The following is a 23,252-nucleotide window of genomic DNA, read 5'->3' on the forward strand; positions in this document are numbered from 1 at the left end:
TTACAAAATACCTTTTTATTCACACAGACATTTTGTTAAACGGTTTTATAGTAGCAAAAGAAAAACTTAAAACTATGTTAAAGTTACAACTGGGTTTATACAGGTTTATAATCTAATTTACTTTCAAGTTTCTTGTTATCAGCCACTTTTCTCACGGCTTTCATAAAGTCTTCTTGGATTACATACTCTCGTTCAGCTCTTATAGCAAAAAGTCCAGCTTCTGTGCATACATTTCTGTAAAAAGAATTAAAATATGTTAGTTTAAAAAATATAGTAAAAAATATATATTTATATTCTTCATAGACTTGAAAAAGCATTTGATAGAGTTAGACACAACCTACTATTAGAAGGTATACTAGAAGTTGGTTTAGATGGGAAGGACATAAAACTACTAAAAAACTTATACTGGAACCAAAACGCCAGAGTTAACGTTCCACGTCCGCAGAAGTAGTAATTAGCAGAGGAGTTATACAGGGATGTGTTTTGTCACCCCTGCTATTTAATCTTTATCCCGAGTTCTTATTTACAGAGGAGCTCAAATATAAACATCAGATATGCCGATGGTATGGTGTTGATTGCAGAATCCGACTTGGGTCTGTGAACAATTATACCGTCCCATCATTTTCTTCGTCTTGACGCTCATCTTCAGATGAATCAGTTTGAAACTTAACTAGCCGATTCAAAACAAGTTCAACAATATTGTAACAAGCTGATAACGTGGCTCATCTTTGTCACACTGTGTTCACATCTCAATCTCGGTTTACTCATCAGCGTTGCACACTAATACAGTTAGTTCAGTTACCATAGTTTCTTTATCATCTTATTCGATAATGCTTTCATCTTCCTCTAGCGTTATTATTTCGTTCTCGCCAAAACCTTCTCTTTTTTTACACTCCACGCATTTACCACAGTAAAACCTGCATTTTTGAAATAAAAATCATCAATTTTATAGGCCTGATGATGGAGTACAAATTGTAAACTCCAAAACCTGTCGCATAAACACATCATTTAATAAACATAAAGGAATGTGAGTAGAGAGTTTTCTTTCCACATCTGCAAGTTTATTCAACAAATTCGTCATAAATTCTCTTCAGTAGAGGCGTTTTATTGTTTCATTCTAAATTCAATTTTCGAGTAATGGAAAATCATAGCACGGATAATAAGAGCAGGGCCGCCGCTACCATGTGTGCTAAGTGTGCATCGCACACGGGCGGCCAACAATAGGGGCGGCCAAAAGCAGGTCACTGATGATAATACTTTTTTTGAAACTAAAATAAATTCAAATAATTAAGTAATAATGATTCAGATAATTCTGTAAACTATTATTATTATTACCTGATAGTACTAAAATGCGTTTCATTTATAATTTATAGTTCTTTTTTCATCACAACTAAACAAAAATATCAGAAAATATTATTTATTGTAGCACTGCTCCTTTGCAAGTATATTCATAAAGCAGTTTCGTGAATACTTTTTCATTCAAAGCGGCTGGCGGTTTTCGTACTTTTAGATATTTTTCTCATCCCTGTGTTTATGCGGGCCGCTCAAGTACAAATACCTCCACAGCTTTTCCTGCTTATCGTAAAAGGCAACAAATTGGAGCAGCTGTCCGCTCTCCTCTAGCCAAGCTCCTAACTTGTCCGTGTGTGCTAGTTAATACTCCCAACTATCATACGACACCTACCCCTACCCATCATACACGTCCCTATACCCAAACCTATACCCGAGGAGTAAACCTGTGAAACCAGTGGAGGAAACCACTGAAAACAAACGGATATGCATAGGGATGACGGCTATGTATCATCCTAATATACCGCCACCCCAACCTCAAGGTGTAACACCATCATCCGAAGGGTTGATGGCCCAGGGGTAACATAGTGGGTTACATGCGATGCTTAAGGGAGATGGCGAACCCGAGTGGAAGACAGCCTTGGAGGGGCAAGGGCGCACTGCCCCACAGCACGACCCAACTCGTGGATAGAAAAATGGGACAAAAAAGAAAAACAATAAAGGCGGAAAAGAGGGCAGCGTGGGCGAAAGAAAAAACAAAAGAGGGAGGGAAAAAGGAAGGGACGAAACGCGAGGGGAGAAAAACTGGAGGCGAGAAGTGTAAGAAAAGGAATAAATTGGATCTAGAACCAGCGCAAACAAAAGCAATGAAAAAGAGATAGATGATAGAAGAAAAAAGAGGGAAGGAAGAGAGAAACAGCAAACCAAGAGAGAGGAAGAAAGAAATAGAACAGGAAGAGAAAAAGGGAGAAGAGAACAGATAGACATTTCATTTATTAATAATAATAGGTGAAAATAGTTTATATCCTTGTGGAATTGGTACTCACCGGAGGGACTGCATACGTCCAGATACAATTAGCGTCTCTTTGAAAAGACAATGAAGTCACATTTTCAAAGTTACAAGACATTTGCTCAACACACTATACATAACTCCCCTGAGCTAGATATAAGTATAATATGTAATTACGTGGCTAAAGGTTCAACACCAAGGCCAGAAAACAAACAAAAAAAGCACTGTCAAAAACATTGTTAAACATTGTCAACAAGTTTTCCGAAACGAAAGCCCGAAAAGTCCGTGTTAATTTTTTTATGGTTTTATGTTATCTAGTCACAGTTTATTTTAATTAAATGGACGTTTAAATTAGGATATACATGTAATGGACGTTGGATCATGGATATTAGTCTAAATGTTCAAGTATTTATCTATTTTCAAATTATTATTGTTATGATTCTTCTACACATTTCTTTAAATACTAGTATGTACACTTTTGTAAAGTGTTGAAATTGGAAGAGGGCGTCAAATATTAAGTTGCACACGGGCGGCCATTACATTAGCGGCGGCCCTGAATAAGAGTTCTACTGTAAAGAGTAAAAATAATATGTAAATGTTCAAGTACAACTTACCTTAAATCAGCTCCATTGAATGTGTCAGATAATTTTACGATGGCTTCATAATCGATTTCTCCATGTTTAGCGATCGGGAGGGCATGGATCTTCAAAATTTCAAGACGGGCTTGCTCATTTGGAAGAGGTATCTCGATTTTTCTGTCCAAACGACCTGGACGGAGCAGAGCAGGATCTAGAGTATCGGGTCTGTTGGTTGCCATAATCATTTTTACCTAAAAAAAACCAAATTTGAAAATGCTGATATTTACATCCAATGTGTAGGTACTATTTAACCAAAACGATATTAGTAAATGTTCATGGAAAGCTATCTTTTAAATTAGCTTTGGAAAAATTTGTTTTTATTTATTTATTTATTTAATATTTATTGACGGACCGAAGTCCATTAGTACATGATACAATTAAAATGTCACACAAATTAGAAAAACAATTCAAAATAAGATCTAGTAGGTACAAGATTGGTAAATACATAACAAACAATAATAAAAAATAAAATTACTTGCTCTCATTTAACAATTGAGAGCTAGAACATTTTGCAATTGACAAATACAACTTATCTTAGAACAAAGACAATAACAGTAATTGACAAATCAGTCTTGAAATTAGAACATTAAGTTAAATATAAATGTAATTGTGTGGAAAACGCAGTAAAGTCGTTCATAAAGAAATCAATATACGGAGATAATGTGTTTGCTAATTTAATAGTTTTATAGAGATAGGAACTTGAACCATACTTTGTACGGTTAATGACTTCGTGGAAGGTGGTCACAGAACGGATGGTTCTTGAAGGTACATGTAGACCAATTTTATTTAAGAGTGAGATACAGAATTTATGACCATGAATTAAGTTATATAAGAAGCAAAGATCTTTATGTTGACGACGACTCTGTAATGAGTCAAGTCGAATAATTCGCAGTAAAGACTCATACCTTTGACCAGTGAGATGCATCTTATAAGCATAATAACGTAAGAATTTACGCTGAACTTGTTCGATTTTATTAATGTGACAATTATATTGAGGTGACCAAACACATGATGTGGTCTAAATGTGGTCTAACCAAAGAACAATAAAGAAGTTTTAAAGAACGACCAGTCGTAAAGTCATAGCTGCATCTTTTAACAAAGCCAAGCATCTTTAATGACTTAGAAACCATGCTATTAATGTGTAGGTTGAAATTCAAGTTAGTGTCATCATACGGAATAACACCCAGATCAATAACTGAGTCAACTAATTGTAACCTAGTGTCCCGTATATAGTAAGAATTATTCTCAAAGTTTCTTAGTCGAGTAAAAGTTATAGCATGGCATTTGTTTGCATTTAAGTCCATACCATTAAGTGAGCACCATTCCACAAGACCATTAAGATCTGATTGCAAATTGTAGTGATCCAAATCAGAGGTAATTATGTGAAATAATTTAAGGTCATCAGCAAATAGAATAAATTGAGCAAAATTGAAACTTTCATTTGTGTCATTTATAAATAAATTAAAAAGGAGCAATCCCTCCTAAGTGGGAGCATTGAGGTACCCCCGATTTAACTATAATTTCATTAGAGAAATAATTCTTAATACGAACTATCTGCCTTCTATCTAATAGATAATTTCGAATCCAACTAAGCAGAGGATCAGAGAAACCTAACTGTTCGATCTTATGTAACAAAAACGTATGGTTGACCCTATCGAATGCCTTGGAAAAATCTGTATAAATCGCATCTACCTGTTGTTTGCTTTCCAATGCTTTATTTAAGAAGGAGGTATAATTTAACAAGTTCATTTCAGTTGATCTCCCCATAAGAAAACCATACTGTTGTTCAATGATTACATTTTGTATAGTAGGCTTAATTTTGTCACATATTAAACTCTCGAACAGTTTAGGTATAGTATTAAGGATGCTAATAGGTCTGTAGCTCTGAACCCTGCTTCTATCGCCATTCTTGAATATCGTTGATATAAAATTAACTTTCCAAACGGGAGGGAATTCACTCGTTTGTAATGATTTTTGAAAAATAAAGAATAAGGGACGAGCAAGATTAAAACTACAGTATTTCAGTAACTTTGGTGGGATTCCATCAGGCCTTGGACCCTTATGTATGTTTAGCTGGGATAATTTGGTATATACCTCTGAAATAGATAAGTCACAACCAGTAATATTGAAACTAGTGTTAGCCTTGCACTATTTGAAATAGGACATTCGTCCTCACTATACACTGCAGCAAGGTACTGAGCAAACATCTTGGCTATGGTAGGACCATCGGAACTGGTTTGGCCATTATGGTTTAAAGTGTTCGGAATGCTATTATTGTTCCTTTTAGAATTTACGAACCTCCAGAAGCTTTTAATGTTACTGGGAAGTGTCAACTGTTACTGGGATGAAGTGTTACTGGGATGTTCAACGTTTGCTAGAAACTGATTGTATGCTTGACCTGATAAGGACTTGCATATCGACCTTAATCTAGAAAATTCATTATAGTCTTGAGGTAACCTGGCCACTTTAAATTTCTTATGAGCTTTTTTTTTAGCAATGATGCAGTTTCTTAACTCTCGGGTATACCATTTAGGAAAATTACCGGTATAAAACTTTTTTATTGGTACATAAACATCGACAGCGCCATATAAGACATCATAAAGTATATTGACCATATCATCTAAACTTTTGTCTCTGAAAATTTCATCCCAGTATATTGTGTCTAAGTAATCAGAAATACCTTGAAAATTTGCTGATTTAAAGTCGTAGAAAAAGCCTTCAGCTTTCATTTCATCAGTTAAAACATCTCCGCGGTCTAAATTAAAGCATAAAGGAGGGTGGAAACTATCGGGGTCAACTAATCCCTCATCAGATTCGTTATAAAATTGAGTTTCGTTATAAAATTATTAGTATTCAGAAAGTCGGACAGGCTAAAAAAACTCGTATGTTATATTTTTCGATGGTTTTGAAAATAACAAACAATTGGAACTTGTAAATCCTAGGTTTGCAGCCAAGGTGATCGATATCTGAACTCTTCATGTAACTTTGCGTCAATTGATATACGATTTCACTAATTTAGAGGAATTTTTGGCAGACTACAGGTCATACCTTTTTAACCGGAAATGGCATCAAAACCGGAACTAAATATTCAAACTCGACTTTTCAATCATCGATTGATATAACATGTGTGCTATTTCTGTGACTATAATGTGGCAGTTCCGGTTACAACTTTTAACCAGAAGTATATATGAGGCTATGCATGTAACAAGGGCCAGCTCGACTTTGGCCGATTTTTTTCTTTTTACCATTATTTTCTAGGTTCGTCTCTTCACATCACACAGTGATTCATTAATTCATAATATTGTCTTCAATTATTGAATTAAATAATAAAATTTGCAGAGTTTCTCCTCAATCAACAACTTTAATATTGCGTTTTTCTCAAAACGAGGATTTCCGAGTTTGTCCTTGTTGCACACATAGCCTCATATTGTTCGTCCGCTATAACTTTTCCCAATGTTGTTCTGAAGCTATTTCCTTGTGGCATTTTTATAAAGTAAATATTTTTATATTTTCAGTAAAGTCGTCCCAGGAACGCAACTCATAAATATTGGCAATATCATTTTAAAGTCTTCTGCTTTAAAATGTATAATATATGTCTGAATTGCCGATATAAATTAGTCAGGTTAAATAAATTATTAGAAGAATTTTTTTACTAAGCAACGACATTTTTGTTTAATTTAGTAGTATTTTGTATTTTGACAACGGCAACCGATTTGGGCGTCGAAACGTTAATAAAATTATTTTTTTCAATTTAATTGTGGCTTATTTCCCATCTAAATAGTTAATTATAACTTTTCCCGTTATAATAAACGGTTTGACCAAAAATCGGTCAAACCGTTTCGGAGGAGTATGGCAACAAATACCGTGAAAAGAGCATTTTATACATATAGATGAAAAAGTTTTGGTGGCTACTAAAATGACATATAAAACCGTATAAACCTTCTCTGCGATTCATGCGTCACGATTCATTTTCAAACAAATTAAGTCAAAACATAAAGTGAAACGTACGCCGATGTGTGTAGTATATAGTATACAGTAGGTATACAAAATGTATATACACAACGACATTCGTTTCACTTTATGTTTTGACTTAATTTGTTTAAAAATGAATCGTGACGCATGGGAAAAGTTATAGCGGACGAACAATATTTGTTCCCATCTTGCTACAGCGTGTTGAGTACATCGCTTGTACTGTTTTAGTGACTTTAAAACAACTGATGTACTTCCGGTTGCAACTCTAGAACCGGTAATTTAAGGTCAAATTTCCTACCTTCAAAACCACATTTGAAGACCTGGACCTCGATTTTTGACCCTTTGCTTCGTTATCGATCATTGGCTATCTGTACACTAAACAGATACGAAGCGAATACATTTGATAACGAAGCGAAGGGCCAAAAACCGTGGTCCTGATATGCTAATAGGACTAAGTGCCACTTTTTACAAATATCCTTTTATTGTTGCTAAGTGATTTATTTAACTTACATCCAACAGAGAGGAAATACTAGAGATAGTGGAAGACTTCTATAAATAAAATACTATATATACAAATAAACTTGACCAAACTAAAAAGGGGTAGTTCCCTGGATTGGCTGTATACCTTATAGTTAAACAAACTGGAACATGAAGTAAAAACCACTTCTATGTAAAAGGTATATTTACTAAAAATTTTTAGAATCCCAATGGATTCAATAAAATGAGTTCATCAGAACGTTTTCAAACCTATCGGTCCATCATCAGTGATTTGAATACTTGCAAAATAGCCCCAGAACCAAACAATGGTTGTGATTATAAATAAATCTACATTATGTTGAAATAAATTTAAAATGGCTAAACGCCGATGTTCAAGGATTAAACCTCTGGGAACATGGTGAAACTCTACCCGAGGACCCAATCAACCATCTTCGGTCAACGATGACTACTAAGTGACTACTAAGTAATGACTTAGTAGTCATCGTTGACCGAAGATGGTTGATTGGGTCCTCGGGTAGAGTTTCACCATGTTCCCAGAGGTTTAATCCTTGAACATCGGCGTTTAGCCATTTTAAATTTATTTCAACATAATGTAGATTTATTTATAATCACAACCATTGTTTGGTTCTGGGGCTATTTTGCAAGTATTCAAATCACTGATGATGGACCGATAGGTTTGAAAACGTTCTGATGAACTCATTTTATTGAATCCATTGGGATTCTAAAAATTTTTAGTAAATATACCTTTTACATAGAAGTGGTTTTTACTTCATGTTCCAGTTTGTTTAAATAAACTTGACTTAAGAGCACACAGTAGCCAAAGAATACATATCTCCCAAGAACCGACACAAACGGATTATCTATGAACTAAATTTTTATGCGCATGTGCCAGATCGGCCATTTCTCAATTTGTATGAATAGCAAATAATTTTGGTGACATTTGTCTTGTACAGGATCGGCGTTTGTTGTCACCACAGATCACCTACCTCCTCTACCAAGAGAGTTAAGTGATCTGTGGTTGTCACAGTTGTTTGTTTGGCTTGGCTTGGCGTTAGTATTTTGTTTTTGTATCAGTTTGTAGCTCATAATATTTTGTATAGACTTATTTTCTATATATATTTTCTTATATAGCCTACAACTATTAATTGTTATTTTCCAACATTTATACAATTTAATTCTTTTTGAGATATCTTGATTATGTGAATTAATTATTTTAAGCTTTTTCATGAACTATAAACTATCGTATAAAAAATTAATTTTGTATTTATTGGGATTTCACAAAGAATTTGAATCTAAAATATCCTACAAATTCTCTAACCTTTCTTTGACCTCTACTGTACCAAATGCATCTGCAGGAAGAGCACAAAGTCATATTTTATATGTGTTCATTCCACAAGCCACGTGCTGTGTTTAAAAAGTTGAGAATCCAATACTCACAAAAACTTCCATAAAGTACTTTTATCAGCAAACCTAAATTAAATTTAATAAACTATGTTTCATTAAATTGTTTCTGTAGTTTGTATAAAACAATAACTTAGGTCAAATATATAAAACAATTTATGACTGACTACTTGAAATTCAGGATTTTCAGGAGTAACATTATATAATTTAGCTAATTCAAAAAGTTTGATCCAATATCACTTGAAATTGTTTCAACATTCAAGTTAATGCTTGATAATTGACAATACACTCTTCATAATAGCAAAGAATACATATCTCCCAAGAACCGACACAAACGGATTATCTATGAACTAAATTTTTATGCGCATGTGCCAGATCAGCCATTTCTCAATTTGTATGAATAGCAAATAATTTTGGTGACATTTGTCTTGTACAGGATCGGCGTTTGTTGTCACAGTTGTTTGTTTGGCTTGGCTTGGCTTGGCGTTAGTATTTTGTTTTTGTATCAGTTTGTAGCTCATAATATTTTGTATAGTATTTTTACTACAAAAACGTTATTACGTAGGTCAAAATTTTTGACGTAAGAGAACTGTCAAAACATTAGAATGTGACTTTTCATTATTGTCGTGTTTATAATAAACATAGCAATAATGAAAAGTCACATTCTAATGTTTTGACAGTTCTCTTACGTCAAAAATTTTGACCTACGTAATAACGTTTTTGTAGTAAAAATACTATATAGACTTATTTTATAGGTTTTAAGTTTAGTTTTTACTTTATTTGTTTTATTTAATAAAAAAATCAGGAGGATACTGTAATGCTACATGAATCATTTTTGTGGGGTTGTAAGTTTTATATATCAACAAAGAATTCACATCTGAAGATTCACACTGTGTCCGGTAATTTTCACAACTGTCACTGTTACTATGCCCATTAAGTGATTTTTAAGATATCCACAAACATAAGTAAAAGCATTTTCTGTGGGGAATATTTTCTCTCCTGTAGCTGGTGTCTGAAATGGGTTTTGGTTGATTTTGTCTATCAAATATTGTTATTTAACATCCAGTAAAACTTGATTTAAGTCATTCATGCAATTCATACTTCCTGAATGTAAATATGTTTACCAGTGCAAAGCCCTTGAAAATTTAATGGTGTTGGTTTACACAATTACCAACCTGTTGCCTGATACTACAAAAAAGTTTTCTAAACAGTATTTATTTATGCATCTAGTTTTTAAATAAATAAAGACCAGTTTTGCCAACATGTCCCACAACTATTAATTGTTAATAGCCTACAACTATTAATTGTTATTTTCCAACATTTATGTAATTTAATTCTTTTTGAGATATCTTGATTATGTGAATTAATTATTTTAAGCTTTTTCATGAACTATAAACTATCGTATAAAAAATTAATTTTGTATTTATTGGGATTTCACAAAGAATTTGAATCTAAAATATCATACAAATTCTCTAACCTTTCTTTGACCTCTACTGTACCAACTGCATCTGCAGGAAGAGCACTTAAAGTCATATTTTATATGTGTTCATTCCACAAGCCACGTGCTGTGTTTAAAAAGTTGAGAATCCAATACTCAGAAAAACTTCCATAAAGTACTTTTATCAGCAAACCTAAATTAAATTTAATAAACTATGTTTCATTAAATTGTTTCTGTAGTTTGTATAAAACAATAACTTTTAGGTCAAATATATAAAACAATTTATGACTGACTACTTGAAATTCAGGATTTTCAGGAGTAACATTATATAATTTAGCTAATTCAAAAAGTTTGATCCAATATCACTTGAAATTGTTTCAACATTCAAGTTAATGCTTGATAATTGACAATACACTCTTCATAATAGGTTTACATTCTCTTGATTATACTTGCGTTCCAACAAAAAGCTAAAGACTGCTTTTATATGGAATATAAGCTTCTGACCATAATGATCAAAACGTTTCCATATATTCATAAAATACGTTAGACTTTAGGGACATTTCATCGATACATAAAATGCAGGCTTGTCTTGTTCTAACATTGTCCGTGATGATATTCTCCAAATCGTACGTTCGCTATCTTTGTCATACAACGCACTCAGTCGAACAGAATGTAGTGACAAGAAGTGACAAACAACGCTATGAAATATTTGACACGGCTTCAGGAATATTTGCTTTGAATGGGGTTTGTATGTTGATTGTCTAGTCACAGATTGGATTGAGTTGTTTATTAAATAATATTGTTTGTGTATTTGATAAATAATTGACTTAAGGCGTGAAATTAATAAAAAGTTATTTATTGTTTATTATTTATGGAAGATCCAAGCAGAGAACGAATATAATGAATTAGGAAATACCTCGACAAACAAGTAATTGGTCCTAGGTTTTCACCCAAAGTAATCGAAAGTAGAACTGGAAGTCGATATTGGAACTCTTCGTGTAACTTTGCGTCGATTGATCTACGATTTTACTAATTTTGTCATCTTGTTTTACATTCATATTTTGAGTGACTTTAAAGCAGTACCTACGGTTGTAACTCTAAAACCGAAGTCCGATGTCAAATTTCTCATCTTTAATACCATCCATGGGTTATAAGCTTTCATTCGACACCTCATTTGTCATTCTATGTGTATTAGTAACTGAGGAGTTGTATTCGCGGTCGGACGGATATCACTTGTGCTATTGCGGTGACTTTAAAATAGTACTTCCGGTCGCATTTCTAAAACCGGAAGTCCTAGGTCAAATTTCCCACCTTTAGTACCATCCATGGATTATGAGCTTTCATTTGACACCTCATTTGTCATTCTACCTGGTATAGTGACTGAAGGAGTTATATTCGCGGTCGGACGGACAGACAGCCTATTAGGTCACACCAAGTCGTTCAAATTCTCACCAACTTGTTCACACTTTTTCAAAATTGGTGAAAACAACAAATTATATTTTGTATCGTTGTATCAATATAAGGCAAAAAGAATAATTAGTGAATGTCACGCCACTATAATATATTTTATTATTGGTCTTTCAATGCTAAAATCAGGATAAAAAAGGTATTTTATCCATGGTTTTAATCAATATAATTCTCACCATTACTTTGTGTTGTATTTGCAACCTTTTGTAAATCAAAAATAATTCCACCATATTAAGAATGTCAACAAAAGCCTGCCCTGCATGCAACCTTTTTCTCAGTGCAACTAAAATTTTATTGATACACGCCAGAAATGTGCGAGACTTTTCTCAGTGTATTCGCGTGTACACTTGCCAACTCGATACTAAAATTAAGTACATGCTAACAACAAAAGAATCGCCGTCCGTGTCGGTTCTTGTGAGAGATATGTATTCTTTGCAGTAGCGATCAACAGGTAGCAACAAACGCGGTCCAAGATTGCGAAAGTTCTGCGAACTTTCAAAAGTGCGGCAACAGTGCGTCGGTAATTCGACACTGACAGTGACGTTTATACTATCAAAAACAATAATTTTTATACACATAGGCGTGAAATGTTACCAAGTCAGTGACGTTAGATTTCTTGTTATAAAAAAATCGATTTTTAGTAGTTCCAATGTGACACAAAATCTAGGCACGGGATAAAAAAGTTTATTTGAAGAAAGTGTATTTTTTGTCTTTCTTAATGGCGGTACAGGCTCCTTTTTTCAATATTTTATTTAGTTATAGAGTAATTTCCACATAATAACATACAGTGTGTCCACGGATGAGGTGCCCAATAGGAAAAACTTTTTTATTTTCAGTTTTAGCGAAAAACGTCATACTTGATAAAAAGTTTTGCTTGTTCTAAAACCCCATAAAACGAAATCAAATTCAAGTTTTTCAAAACCTGCCTAATTTTGTAGCCAATTTTATGTAAATCCCTATAAATTTTTACACTAAATTCTAAATTGTAACAATAATCTAGTGTTGCTAAGTTACAATGTAGCTTAGTAACTGTCAACTCCGATAAATAATTTGCCAATTGTCATTTTTTTCGACAAAAGTTAAGCATTCAACAATGATTTTATGTGTCATTTTTTAAAAAAAAGTTTAAAATTTATGTCGAAAAAAAATGACAATTCGCAAATTATTTATCGAAGTTGACAGTTAGTAAGCTACATTGTAGCTTAGAAACACTAAATTATTTTTACGATTTCGAACTTAGTGCCAACATTCATAGGGATTTACGTAAAATTGTCTACAAAATTAAGCAGGTTTTGAAAAACTTGAATTTTATTTCGTTTTATGGTGTTTTAAAACAAGCAAAACTTTTTTTATCAAGAATGACATTATTAGCTAAAAGTGAAAATAAAAAAGTTTTTCCTCTTGGGCACCCCATCCGTGGACACACTGTATTTCTGAAATTGGGCTCTGTACCGCCATTCTTTATTATATTACGAATATGTGTGCCAAATATCTCGACAAAATATTCAAAATTAGAGCCGCAATCTTGGAACGCGTTTGTTGCTACCTGTTGATCGCTACTGTTTGCTCTTAAACCCGACAGAACATACAGAACAAACAATTATGAATCAAGGTTCAGAGGATATTCCCGATATATCAACGGCTGAAATCTATCATGCTTTAAAGAAAATGAAAAATAACAAAGCACCAGGAGAAGACGGAGTAGTGGCAGACGCACTAAAAATCGGAGACAAAAAACCCTTTGACACTGTCGAGATAGTAGCCATCTTAAGAGCTTTGAAAGATTGTAGAATCGACTACCGATATTCTAACATTATTCAACATATATGCAAATGCCACAACAGCAATAAACCTCCATACCCAAACTAAAAAAATAAAACCAAAAAGGGGAGTTAGACAAGGAGACAACATGTCACCAAAACTATTCAATGCTGCCATTACTTACATGCATTCCAGATGTTAGAATGGTAAAACAGAGGTTTGAATGTCGATGGCGAAAGGGTGAACCACCTACGATTTGCAGATGACATAGTTCTAATAACCGACGACTTATAGGAAGCCCACGAAATGCTACAAGAAATACAATGAGTTTCTCAAAAAGTAGGGTTGAATTATAAACTTTGGGAAAACTAAAATGATGACAAATTTAGTACCTAGCGGACCATTGAAACTAGAAAACTGCCATATCAAAACAGTTGACAAATACATCTATCGGCCATGAAATACAAATAAATAGAAACAACCAAACATGCGAAATATCTAGAAGAATAGCTTTAGGATGGGCAGAGCATGGCAAACTAAGAGACGTGTTCAAGAAAAACATCCCAATAAAGCTAAAAAGAAAAGCATTTAACCAGTGTGTACTTCCGGTGCTTAATTGGAGCTGAAACACTGACATTGACTAAAGCATCAATAAGAAAATTACAAGTAGCACAACCAAAAATGAAAAGATACATGCTTGGCCTAACTTTGAGAGACAGAATATGAAATGATGAGTTACGGCGAAGAACTGGAGTGAAAGACATCAAAAAAAGGCATTACGAAGTTGAAGTGGAAATGGTCAGGACGCGTCGCAAGACAGAGAGACAATAGATGGACAAAGAAGATTCTACAGTGGCGGCCAAGGGCAGACAAGCAAAGTCATGGAAGACCACCTACCAGATAAACCGATGACATTAAAAGAATAGCGACAAACTGGATTGCAGCTGGGCAGGACATAGAAGGGTGGAGACATCTTGAGGAGGCCTATGTCTGACGGTGGACAAATTTGGCTGTGTGGAAGTGATTTATGTCCCTATGCCAATGTACTGCTAAAAGATCTATGTGCCAAACACTCTCCAAACGCCTACACAAAATTCCAACAGATCTTTTAGCAGTGCATTGGCATAGGGACATAGATCACTTCGCAACAATAAAAGAATATTTGTAAAACGTGGCACTCATTTTACTCTGGGCTAATTAGCAAAATTCATGGAAAAGTTATTTACCAGCAATTTTATTGCTGGAATCGAATTATAAGATCCTATATATTAATAATATAGGTATGAAAAGTCCGCAGATAGTGTGCTACTTTTTTTATAAACAAAATGGCGCCGACAAATTGTATTTTTTTCAATTATTGCTCTATAACTCCGAAGATTTTAACTTTACAACAAAAACACCCAAATAAAAATTCACCGCAATTAAATTCTGCATAGAGATATGTTTTTCACGATTTGCTTCGACGAAAATGTTCCTCGGAAAATGCGGGTTTTCCTAACAAAAACTCTAATTTTCAAATAAAGTTTTAGGTAAGTAATTATTAATCAATAATTAAATAACTTAGTGACATCAAAGCTTTCTTGGTATAGATTGTAATTCCAGAAGCCGGTGAAAATTAAACGAATATTTTAGCAACAATTCAATAGACCGCGATAGTCGTGACGTCAAAACGTCAAAAAAAGTTTTCCAAACACGTTGTGTCTAGGTACACGCTAAAATGTACGCAAATAAAGAAGTTAAACTTCATCAAGCTAGTGACTATTTAGCGTGGGCAGTGACTGTATATTTTGATACACGCTATTTTGATATGTTTAGTGTTTGTTTGAGAGAAAAATATTTGTTATGATCTTTAATTCTACCCATTCTACCTAACTTTTTTTTATTTGCGTACACGTTAGCGTATACCCTAGACACAGCGTGTTTGGAAAAATTTTGACGTTTTGACGTCACACTATCACGGTCCATTGTTAATTAACAATTTACGATCGCAATAATAACCAAAATAATCATGATACATTGATCAAACTTATAAAGATGAGATGCTTATTTAATATTTTATCGACAAAATATAATTTTTTCTTTTTTTTTGCATAATCTTTAAATTTTGAAAAAAAAAATAGTTATAATACGCTGGTCTAATTAGTAAAGTACAAAGAAATGTTATTTACCAGCAATTTTATTGCTGGAATAAATTTATAAGATCCTATATATTATTAATATAGGTATACAAAGTCCGCAGATAGTGTGCTACTTTTTTATAAACAAAATGGCGCCGACAAATCGTATTTTTTTCAATTATTGCTCTATAACTCCGAAGATTTTAACTTTACACCAAAAACACTCAAATAAAAATTCACCCCAATTTAATTCTACATAGAGGCATGTTTTTCACGATTTGCTCCGAGGAACATTTTCCTCGGAAAATGTGGGTTTTCCCAACAAAATCTCGAATTTTCAAATCAATTTTTTGGGCCAGTAATTATTTATCAATAATTATATAGCTTGGTGAAATAAAAGCTTTCTTGGTATAGATTATAAATTCAGAAGCCGGTGAAAATGAAACGAATATTTTAGCAACAATTCAATTGTTAATTAACAATTTACAGTCGCAATAAGAACCAAAATAATCATGAGACATTGATCAAACTTAGAAAGATTATAAAGGTGTGATGCCTATTTAATATTTTGTCGACAAAATATAATTTTTTCATTTTTTTTTGCATAATCTTTAAATGTTTAAAAAAATTGTTATAAACAAATTAACATTTCTCAGAAATTGTTTATTATATTCTAATTTTAAAAAATACTTAAAATGCGTATTTCAAAGGTCTTGAAAATAAATGCTTTAAAAAAATTTTCCAACCATTTGCAAAAAAGTTATGAACCAGCAAAGTAAATATACGATTTCTCCGTTGTTTATAATTTGTTTTAATTGTTTCAAAGCTTAAAAGTGAGTCTATGGTACAATCTAATTACTCACAAAGAATGTCAAAAATTAGTGCAATGGTTATATTTTAATCAAAGATTAAAAATACTTTTTTTGTAATTTTTAGCGCAAAAGTAGGCCTGATACAGAGTCGGAGCTAAAATGTTCACTCGAAGCGACTGACACGCAGCATACATTATTTATTAAAAGTGAACGTCGCGCGGCCGATCGTCGCTCCGAGTGAAAATTTTAGCTACAGTACTGTATTAGTCTACTTTCGCGCGTGTAAATTACAAAAAAATATATTTATAATCTTTAATTAAAATATAACCATTAAACTGATAATCGATATTTTTTTGTAAATAATTAGCTTCTACTTTAAACTCACTTCTTCGCTTTGAAAGAATTAAAAAAATTATAAACACCGTAGTAATCGTATGTTTACTTTGCTGTTTCATAACTTTTTTGCAAATGGTTGCAAAAAAGTTTTAAAGCATTCATTTTCAAGATATTTGAAATGCGCATTTTAGCTATTTTTTAAAATTATAATATAATAAAAACTTTCTGAGAAACGTTAATTTGTTTATAACTATTTTTTTTAAACATTTAAAGATTATGCAAAAAATAAAAAATTTATATTTTGTCGACAAAATGTTAAATAGGCATCTCATCTTAAGATTTCAAAGTTTGATCAGTGTATCATAATTATTTTGGTTATTATTGCGACCGTAAATTATTAATTAACAATTGAATTGTTGCTAAAATATTTGTTTAATTTTCACCAGCTTCTGGAACTATAATCTAAACCAAGAAGTGTTTTAAGTCACCAAATTATTTAATTATTGGTAGATAATTACTTATCTAAAACTTTATTTGAAAATTAAAGATTTTGTTGGGAAAACCGCATTTTCCGAGGAAAATTTTCGTCGGAGCAGATCTGGAAAAACACGTCTCTATGCAGAATTTAATCACGGTGAATTTTTATTTGGGTGTTTTTGTTGTAAAGTTAAAATCTTTGGAGTTATAGAGCAATAATTGAAAAAAACACGATTTTCGGGCGCCATTTTGTTTATAAAAAAAGTAGCACACTATCTGAGGACTTTGCATACCTATATTATTAATATATAGGATCTAATAATTCGATTCCAGCAATAAAATTGCTGGTAAATAACTTTTCCCAAAAATGGCATATTCTCTGATAATCAGCCCAGACTATTTGTCATTCTATCTGTTCTAATAACAGAGGAGTTCTGTTTATGGACTGACAGACATATACATGGATAACTCAAGGTTTTCACATTTTAATGTACAGCTGGTTCCAAAAAAAACTGATACGACTCTTAAAGCGTATTTTGTAGAAAATTGAGCAGTGTACTTTCTTCTTCTCTTCTTTTTGTTTTTGGTCTCGCTGCAAGGCAATTACCAGCACTATTTATAGGCGATCTTGATGTAGTCTGGCTCTAAGCCATATCAAAATCGCTGACTACGTTCTTGTAAAAAGCTTTTTATGAGATGTGATATAACGAATATGAGTTTAATTATATTTAATTTATTATGTTTTGAAGGATAAATACTTATTATTTACATACTGTCACTGTCACTGCCAAATCTTAAAATTTGTCAGATAACTTCAACCTCAAAAAATGGCTGTTTGTTTGTTTATTTTATTATTTTTCTGTCATAATAAATATAATATAATGTCAGACCAATCATACACTGCTCAAAATGATCAAATTTTACTAAGAGTCTTATCAGTTTTTTTAGGAACCAGGTGTAAAATGGGCGAAAACAACAAATACTTGTACAGTTCCTCTTATGTTCAGCAAGTCAAATATTTCCACTATGTTTGTTGTTCCAGTAGGAAGTGAACCTCGACAGAAAGCAGTAAATTCCTAGAGTAAACGTCAGTTCTCTTGAATCTTTAGCCCTTGGACAGTTTTTGCTAAGATTTGGCTGATTCCATTTGTAACATTTTTAATATAAACATAAATTATATAAATATAAACAATATATAAACATAATTTTTTAAAGCAAATTGCATATAGACTTGGTATCTTGGGCAATTACAGTGATGCAGATATTCTTAATATCCTAAATATGGCACCTATCACTGCTCGTCATAAGAGAAGGGATCTCATCACTTTCTACAACATCCTACATGGAAAAACTGAAACTACAGAGCTTCTTCAAAAAAATTAATATTCATGTCCCACTAAGAACAACCAGGGCTACAGTTAGTTTCCATTACCCAATCCACCGTACTAACTATGGTCTTAACAACTTCCTCTCTAGAACTGCCAGACTAGCAAACCAGCACCTTACCTTTTCCAAACTTATAGCAAGTTCCTGAGTCAGGTTTTAGTTAACATTGACTAAGACTTATCGTTCTGTAAAAATAATAATAATAATAAACTCAAAAGCGACTTGTCTGCTTTTGTCCGCCGACCACACTAATTAATGTCCTTAGGTATGATTGTTTGTGTAATATGTATCAGTAACTTATTTATATTGATAATTTGTATTTTTTGTTCTCTTTATTGTATGTAATTTATATTATAACCTATTGTTTTTTTTTTGTAAATGGTTGTAACCGTATATAAATAAATAAATAAATAAATAAATAAATCTACATAGAAAGGTTATCTAAAGGCTTTTTCTAATTATTTATATCTTCAAATATTCAGATTTACATATTGGGTAGGACTGCTTGTTAAGGTTTTTCTATTTTTGAGGTGTAATATCCTTTATTTTCTGGAAACACTTTCAGTCCCAAAGTTTCAGATTGAATTATAGATGGCTTTGGTAACTTCGATAAATATTCTGGGACATGTATTTAGGAGAGTCAATTGCACTGACAGTAAAGGAACATATTTCTTGTGACTTTTAGGCAAACAGTCTAATTACAGTGGTAGTGGTTCTGTCTTTTGTACATTTTCCTTAATTTCTGTTAAATGTTATGTTTATAATACGGAATTAGCCACAGTTAGGTTGTAATGACAATTGCATATTTTACCTGAAAATACTTGAATTTTAAATAAATATAAACTATTTCCATATCACTGCAGACTTTTAAGGAGATTCATTATTTAATAATATATAATAAGATTTAAAATAATAGGGGAGTGCAATTAGAACGAACACATGCATTGTTTCGGAAAAATTCAAACAAGCTTATATTTTTCTAAAACTTTTTTTGTTAGTTTATATACATATTAAAGTAAAAAGTTCTACTCGCAGATTTGGCTGCTATTTGTTTAAACAATAACAATTGTTTTGTATAAATAATTTTAAAAATATCGTTAAATTCATCATTTTACTTTGATCAAATATGTTTCTATTTTGTTTTTGATTATGCTGAATCCGAATATGGCATTGCAATTTGAAAATTCTTATACAGAAGCTCTTATACAGTGTGTCTGCGTAGCTAGGAACCACATGGAAAACTTTTTTATTATCAATTTTACGAAAAAAAGTTATTCTTAATAAAATGCTCTGGATAGTCAAAAAACTAAAACTGAACCATCAGATATCAAATTTTATCAATTTTATACGAGTTATGTCAAAAATATGAATTTCGTTAAAGTGTAAAGTACCTTTATATTCCAGAATATCAAAAAATACTATTATGAAAAGTTGTTTGAAATTAGAAACTGTCTAAATATACAATTACATCATTATAATAAAAAAATTAAATTTTTTCTCAAATTACGTGATACCCATGATCATTTTGTTACAATCCTGATAACTATTTTATTATCACTTTTACGAAAAAAAGTTATTCTTTATAAAATGCTCTCCCTGGTCTAAAATCTAAGATACAACCATCAGATATAAAACTTTTTTAATTTTATACAAGGTAAGTAAAAAATATGATTTTTTTTTAAAAGTGCCTTTATTTTTTACAATATTTCAATTAGAAGGATGTAATTGAACACTAAAACAAATTTTTTATTTCCAAACAACTTTTCTTAATAACAATTTTCGATATTGTGAAATGTAAAGGTACTTTACTCTTGAGTGAAATTCATATTTCTTGACATACCTCGTATTACATTAATTAAATTTGATATTTGATGATTGCATCTTAGATTATATATGATGCAGAGTATTTTATAAAGAATAACTGATAATAAAAAAGTTATCAATAGGTTGCAAGTTACGCAGACATACTGTATAAGAGCTAATAAAAAATTTTTTTGCTGAACATTTATTATTGTTGAAGCTTATTATTAAATGGATTTTAGGTAAGTTTTACAGAAAAAAGTTTTGATCACTTTGTATAAACATTTTTTTAACTGGTAATTTTCGGTTTTTGTATTACATTTTTGTTATCTTAATTTTCTTAAAAAGAAATAGTTTATTTCATTTCTAAAGTAAAATAGTTTATTGCATTTTAAAGATTACATCCTAAGCTTTAAAACGGCACTTATAAAACTGTCATAGATCTGTTCAAACTTGAGTATTACTGTTAAAGTGGTGGTAATTCTATACAACTACAAAGATTTCAAAAATTACATTTTTTGAGACGTCATATCATTTGAATTAAATTTTTGAGATTTTTTGAATGAAACATCATTTAGTAAGATGCTTGAAAGGCAAGTTGGGCAAAATTGAGAGTTTTATAAGAAAAATTGTATTAGTTACACATTTTTAAATCATTTTTAAACAAAATTCATGTAAGGCTCACTTTCCGCCCACACCATACTTTTGCCCATACATTTTATTTCTTTCTATTATAACCATAAGATAGCTTAATTATTCTTCTTTCATGTTCAATTTGTAAAATTTTATTTGATTCATTAGTTAAAGAATTACATTAAAACAACTCAACCGTGCACTTTGCTGTACGTTAGTTTACAGTGCACCAATGTTTGTGAAAAGGGTGATTTTAGCGTTATAAATAAAACATTATAGAAGATACAGATTTAATTTTAGAAAATTCTTTATATATGGATATGTCTGTAAAATTTTCTGAATTTTTCAATTGGCAAGTCAGTTTTTTTCTAAAATTTATATTTTCGGAGTTATTTAAAAAAAGATCTAATTTCGTAGTTCATTTGTTTAATAAAAAATGAAGCACCCACTTCTTGAGTAGAACTTTTTGATATGTTGTTTATTAAAAATTTCTTAATGAAATAACAAAAAGTTCTATCTTGTTTGATTTTTTCCGAAGTGAAAATCTATATGCACTCCCCTATAATACAATATTACCTGTCCTAATGAATCAAAACCATCCATTTGGTTAAGCAGTTCCATAAGAGTCCTTTGGATTTCCCTATCAGCTGAAGTACCCTCAGAAAATCTTCTACCACCTGAAAATAAAATATATTATTCTAATACGAGTTCTTTTGTTTGATTCTAAAATTATTACCAAGTCTTTAGAGTCATAGTCTGCTTCTTCCAATCTATTCAATCAGATTGTTACAGTTGATACTGTTAACTTATCACAAAAGGGAAAGAAAACAAATTAATATAGAAGAAAAATTAATATATCAAAACTAGAGAGTGAAATTCTAAACAAACACTTGGCAAAGAAATATATGGTATATCACACTCAACAATTTTAACCATTAAAATGAGGGGAAAATTTAAACCCGTTATGACCGTAATTTTTGAAAATGAAATGAGCCAGAATAATGAATCCTATGAAGTTTTGTTAGAGTGGTTAAAATATTAAAGAACAACTACTTAATGTGTGATTTTGTTCAGCATTTTGGTAAAGATTTCGTTTGCTCATCTAGTTGGATTCAACAATTCCCAGCAGAGGTATTATATGTATTTTGTTAATTGTTTTAAAAACTTATTTATTCATCAAAATATCACAAAATAATGAATTTACACCTAGCACTTACCAATAGCATCAATTTCATCCATGAAAATAATACAAGGTTGATGGTCTTTAGCATAATTAAACATTTCTCTGATCAGTCTTGCAGATTCTCCAATATATTTATCAACAATAGCACTGGAGACCACTTTGAGAAAGTTTGCATCTAACTGAGATGCTACAGCTCTAGCTAGTAGAGTTTTGCCAGTACCTGGAGGACCATACAACAAACAACCTGAAATATACACAATTTAGTATAAATATCATTCAGTGTGTCAACTGACTGTACCTTTAGGTGGAGTGATTCCAACTCTCATAAACAATTCTGGATTCAACAAAGGCAGTTCAATAACCTCTCGAAGTTCTCTAATCTGTTCAGATAAACCACCAATAGCAGAATAAGTAACATCCCCGGGATCTTCGTGACTCATGTTATACACCAATGGGTCCACTTCTCTAGGTAAATATCTCATAATAGTTAATGTAGTCATATCCAATGCTACTCTAGTTCCTGCTTTTAACTTTGCCTTGTCTAGTTGACGACGACATCCTACCACATAACGGGGACCATTGGTAGCTTTAACTATAACTACAAACAAAATAATGTATAATTTCTAAGTATATAAACTGCATATAAACTTACATTTTTCTTCAGTGAGTTGTTTGAGTACTTCTCCAACTATTTGGCCCATGCTCTGTAAAGCTTTAAGATCATTTTCTGATTTATCATATTGTTTTGTAAGATCTTTTAGCTGCTCTCGCACTAGAAATATGAAAACATGTCAGTAAAGGAATAGTTAGAATATATCTAAGTATACTTACTCTCTTTTAATCTAGATTCAACTTCTTTGTGTTCTAATAATTTTTTCCTGTACTCTTGAAGGCTTTTTTCACGTTCGGGGTCCATTTGGGTCATTTTTAGTTATATTTATGTGGACGTAAAGAAATGAAAATAATTTGAAGAAATTGAATGACAGAATGACTAGCCGTATTCCTTTTGACATTGACAAGTTTGACGTTTGACT

General features: G+C 31.9%; 1 protein-coding gene across 1 annotated transcript; it reads right to left on the minus strand.

Annotated features, from left to right (window-relative positions):
* Positions 1 to 23,227, minus strand: LOC126891933 (26S proteasome regulatory subunit 10B). The gene is made up of 7 exons (XM_050661280.1): positions 23,050 to 23,227; positions 22,871 to 22,990; positions 22,517 to 22,816; positions 22,253 to 22,462; positions 21,612 to 21,712; positions 2,914 to 3,128; positions 1 to 234 (listed from the first exon to the last, which is right to left on the minus strand). The coding sequence occupies exons 1-7, from the start codon at positions 23,141 to 23,143 to the stop codon at positions 96 to 98; spliced, it is 1,179 nt and encodes a 392-aa protein (XP_050517237.1). The 5' UTR covers positions 23,144 to 23,227; the 3' UTR covers positions 1 to 95.
* Between the last annotated feature and the right edge of the window lie 25 nt (positions 23,228 to 23,252).

The sequence above is a fragment of the Diabrotica virgifera genome, chromosome 9, assembly GCF_917563875.1.
Source record: "Diabrotica virgifera virgifera chromosome 9, PGI_DIABVI_V3a".
In the NCBI taxonomy this organism is placed as follows: Eukaryota; Metazoa; Arthropoda; class Insecta; order Coleoptera; family Chrysomelidae; genus Diabrotica; species Diabrotica virgifera.

Bases quoted from the DNA above. Each gene is read 5' to 3' on its own strand.
- LOC126891933 (XM_050661280.1), bottom strand. From the start codon at position 23,143: ATGACCCAAATGGACCCCGAACGTGAAAAAAGCCTTCAAGAGTACAGG. The intron at 22,817-22,870 runs GTAAGTTTATAT...TTTTGTTTGTAG, and splicing joins ACAACTCACTGAAGAAAAAT to TTATAGTTAAAGCTACCAAT. The intron at 21,713-22,252 runs GTAAGTGCTAGG...TTTTATTTTCAG, and splicing joins GGATGAAATTGATGCTATTG to GTGGTAGAAGATTTTCTGAG.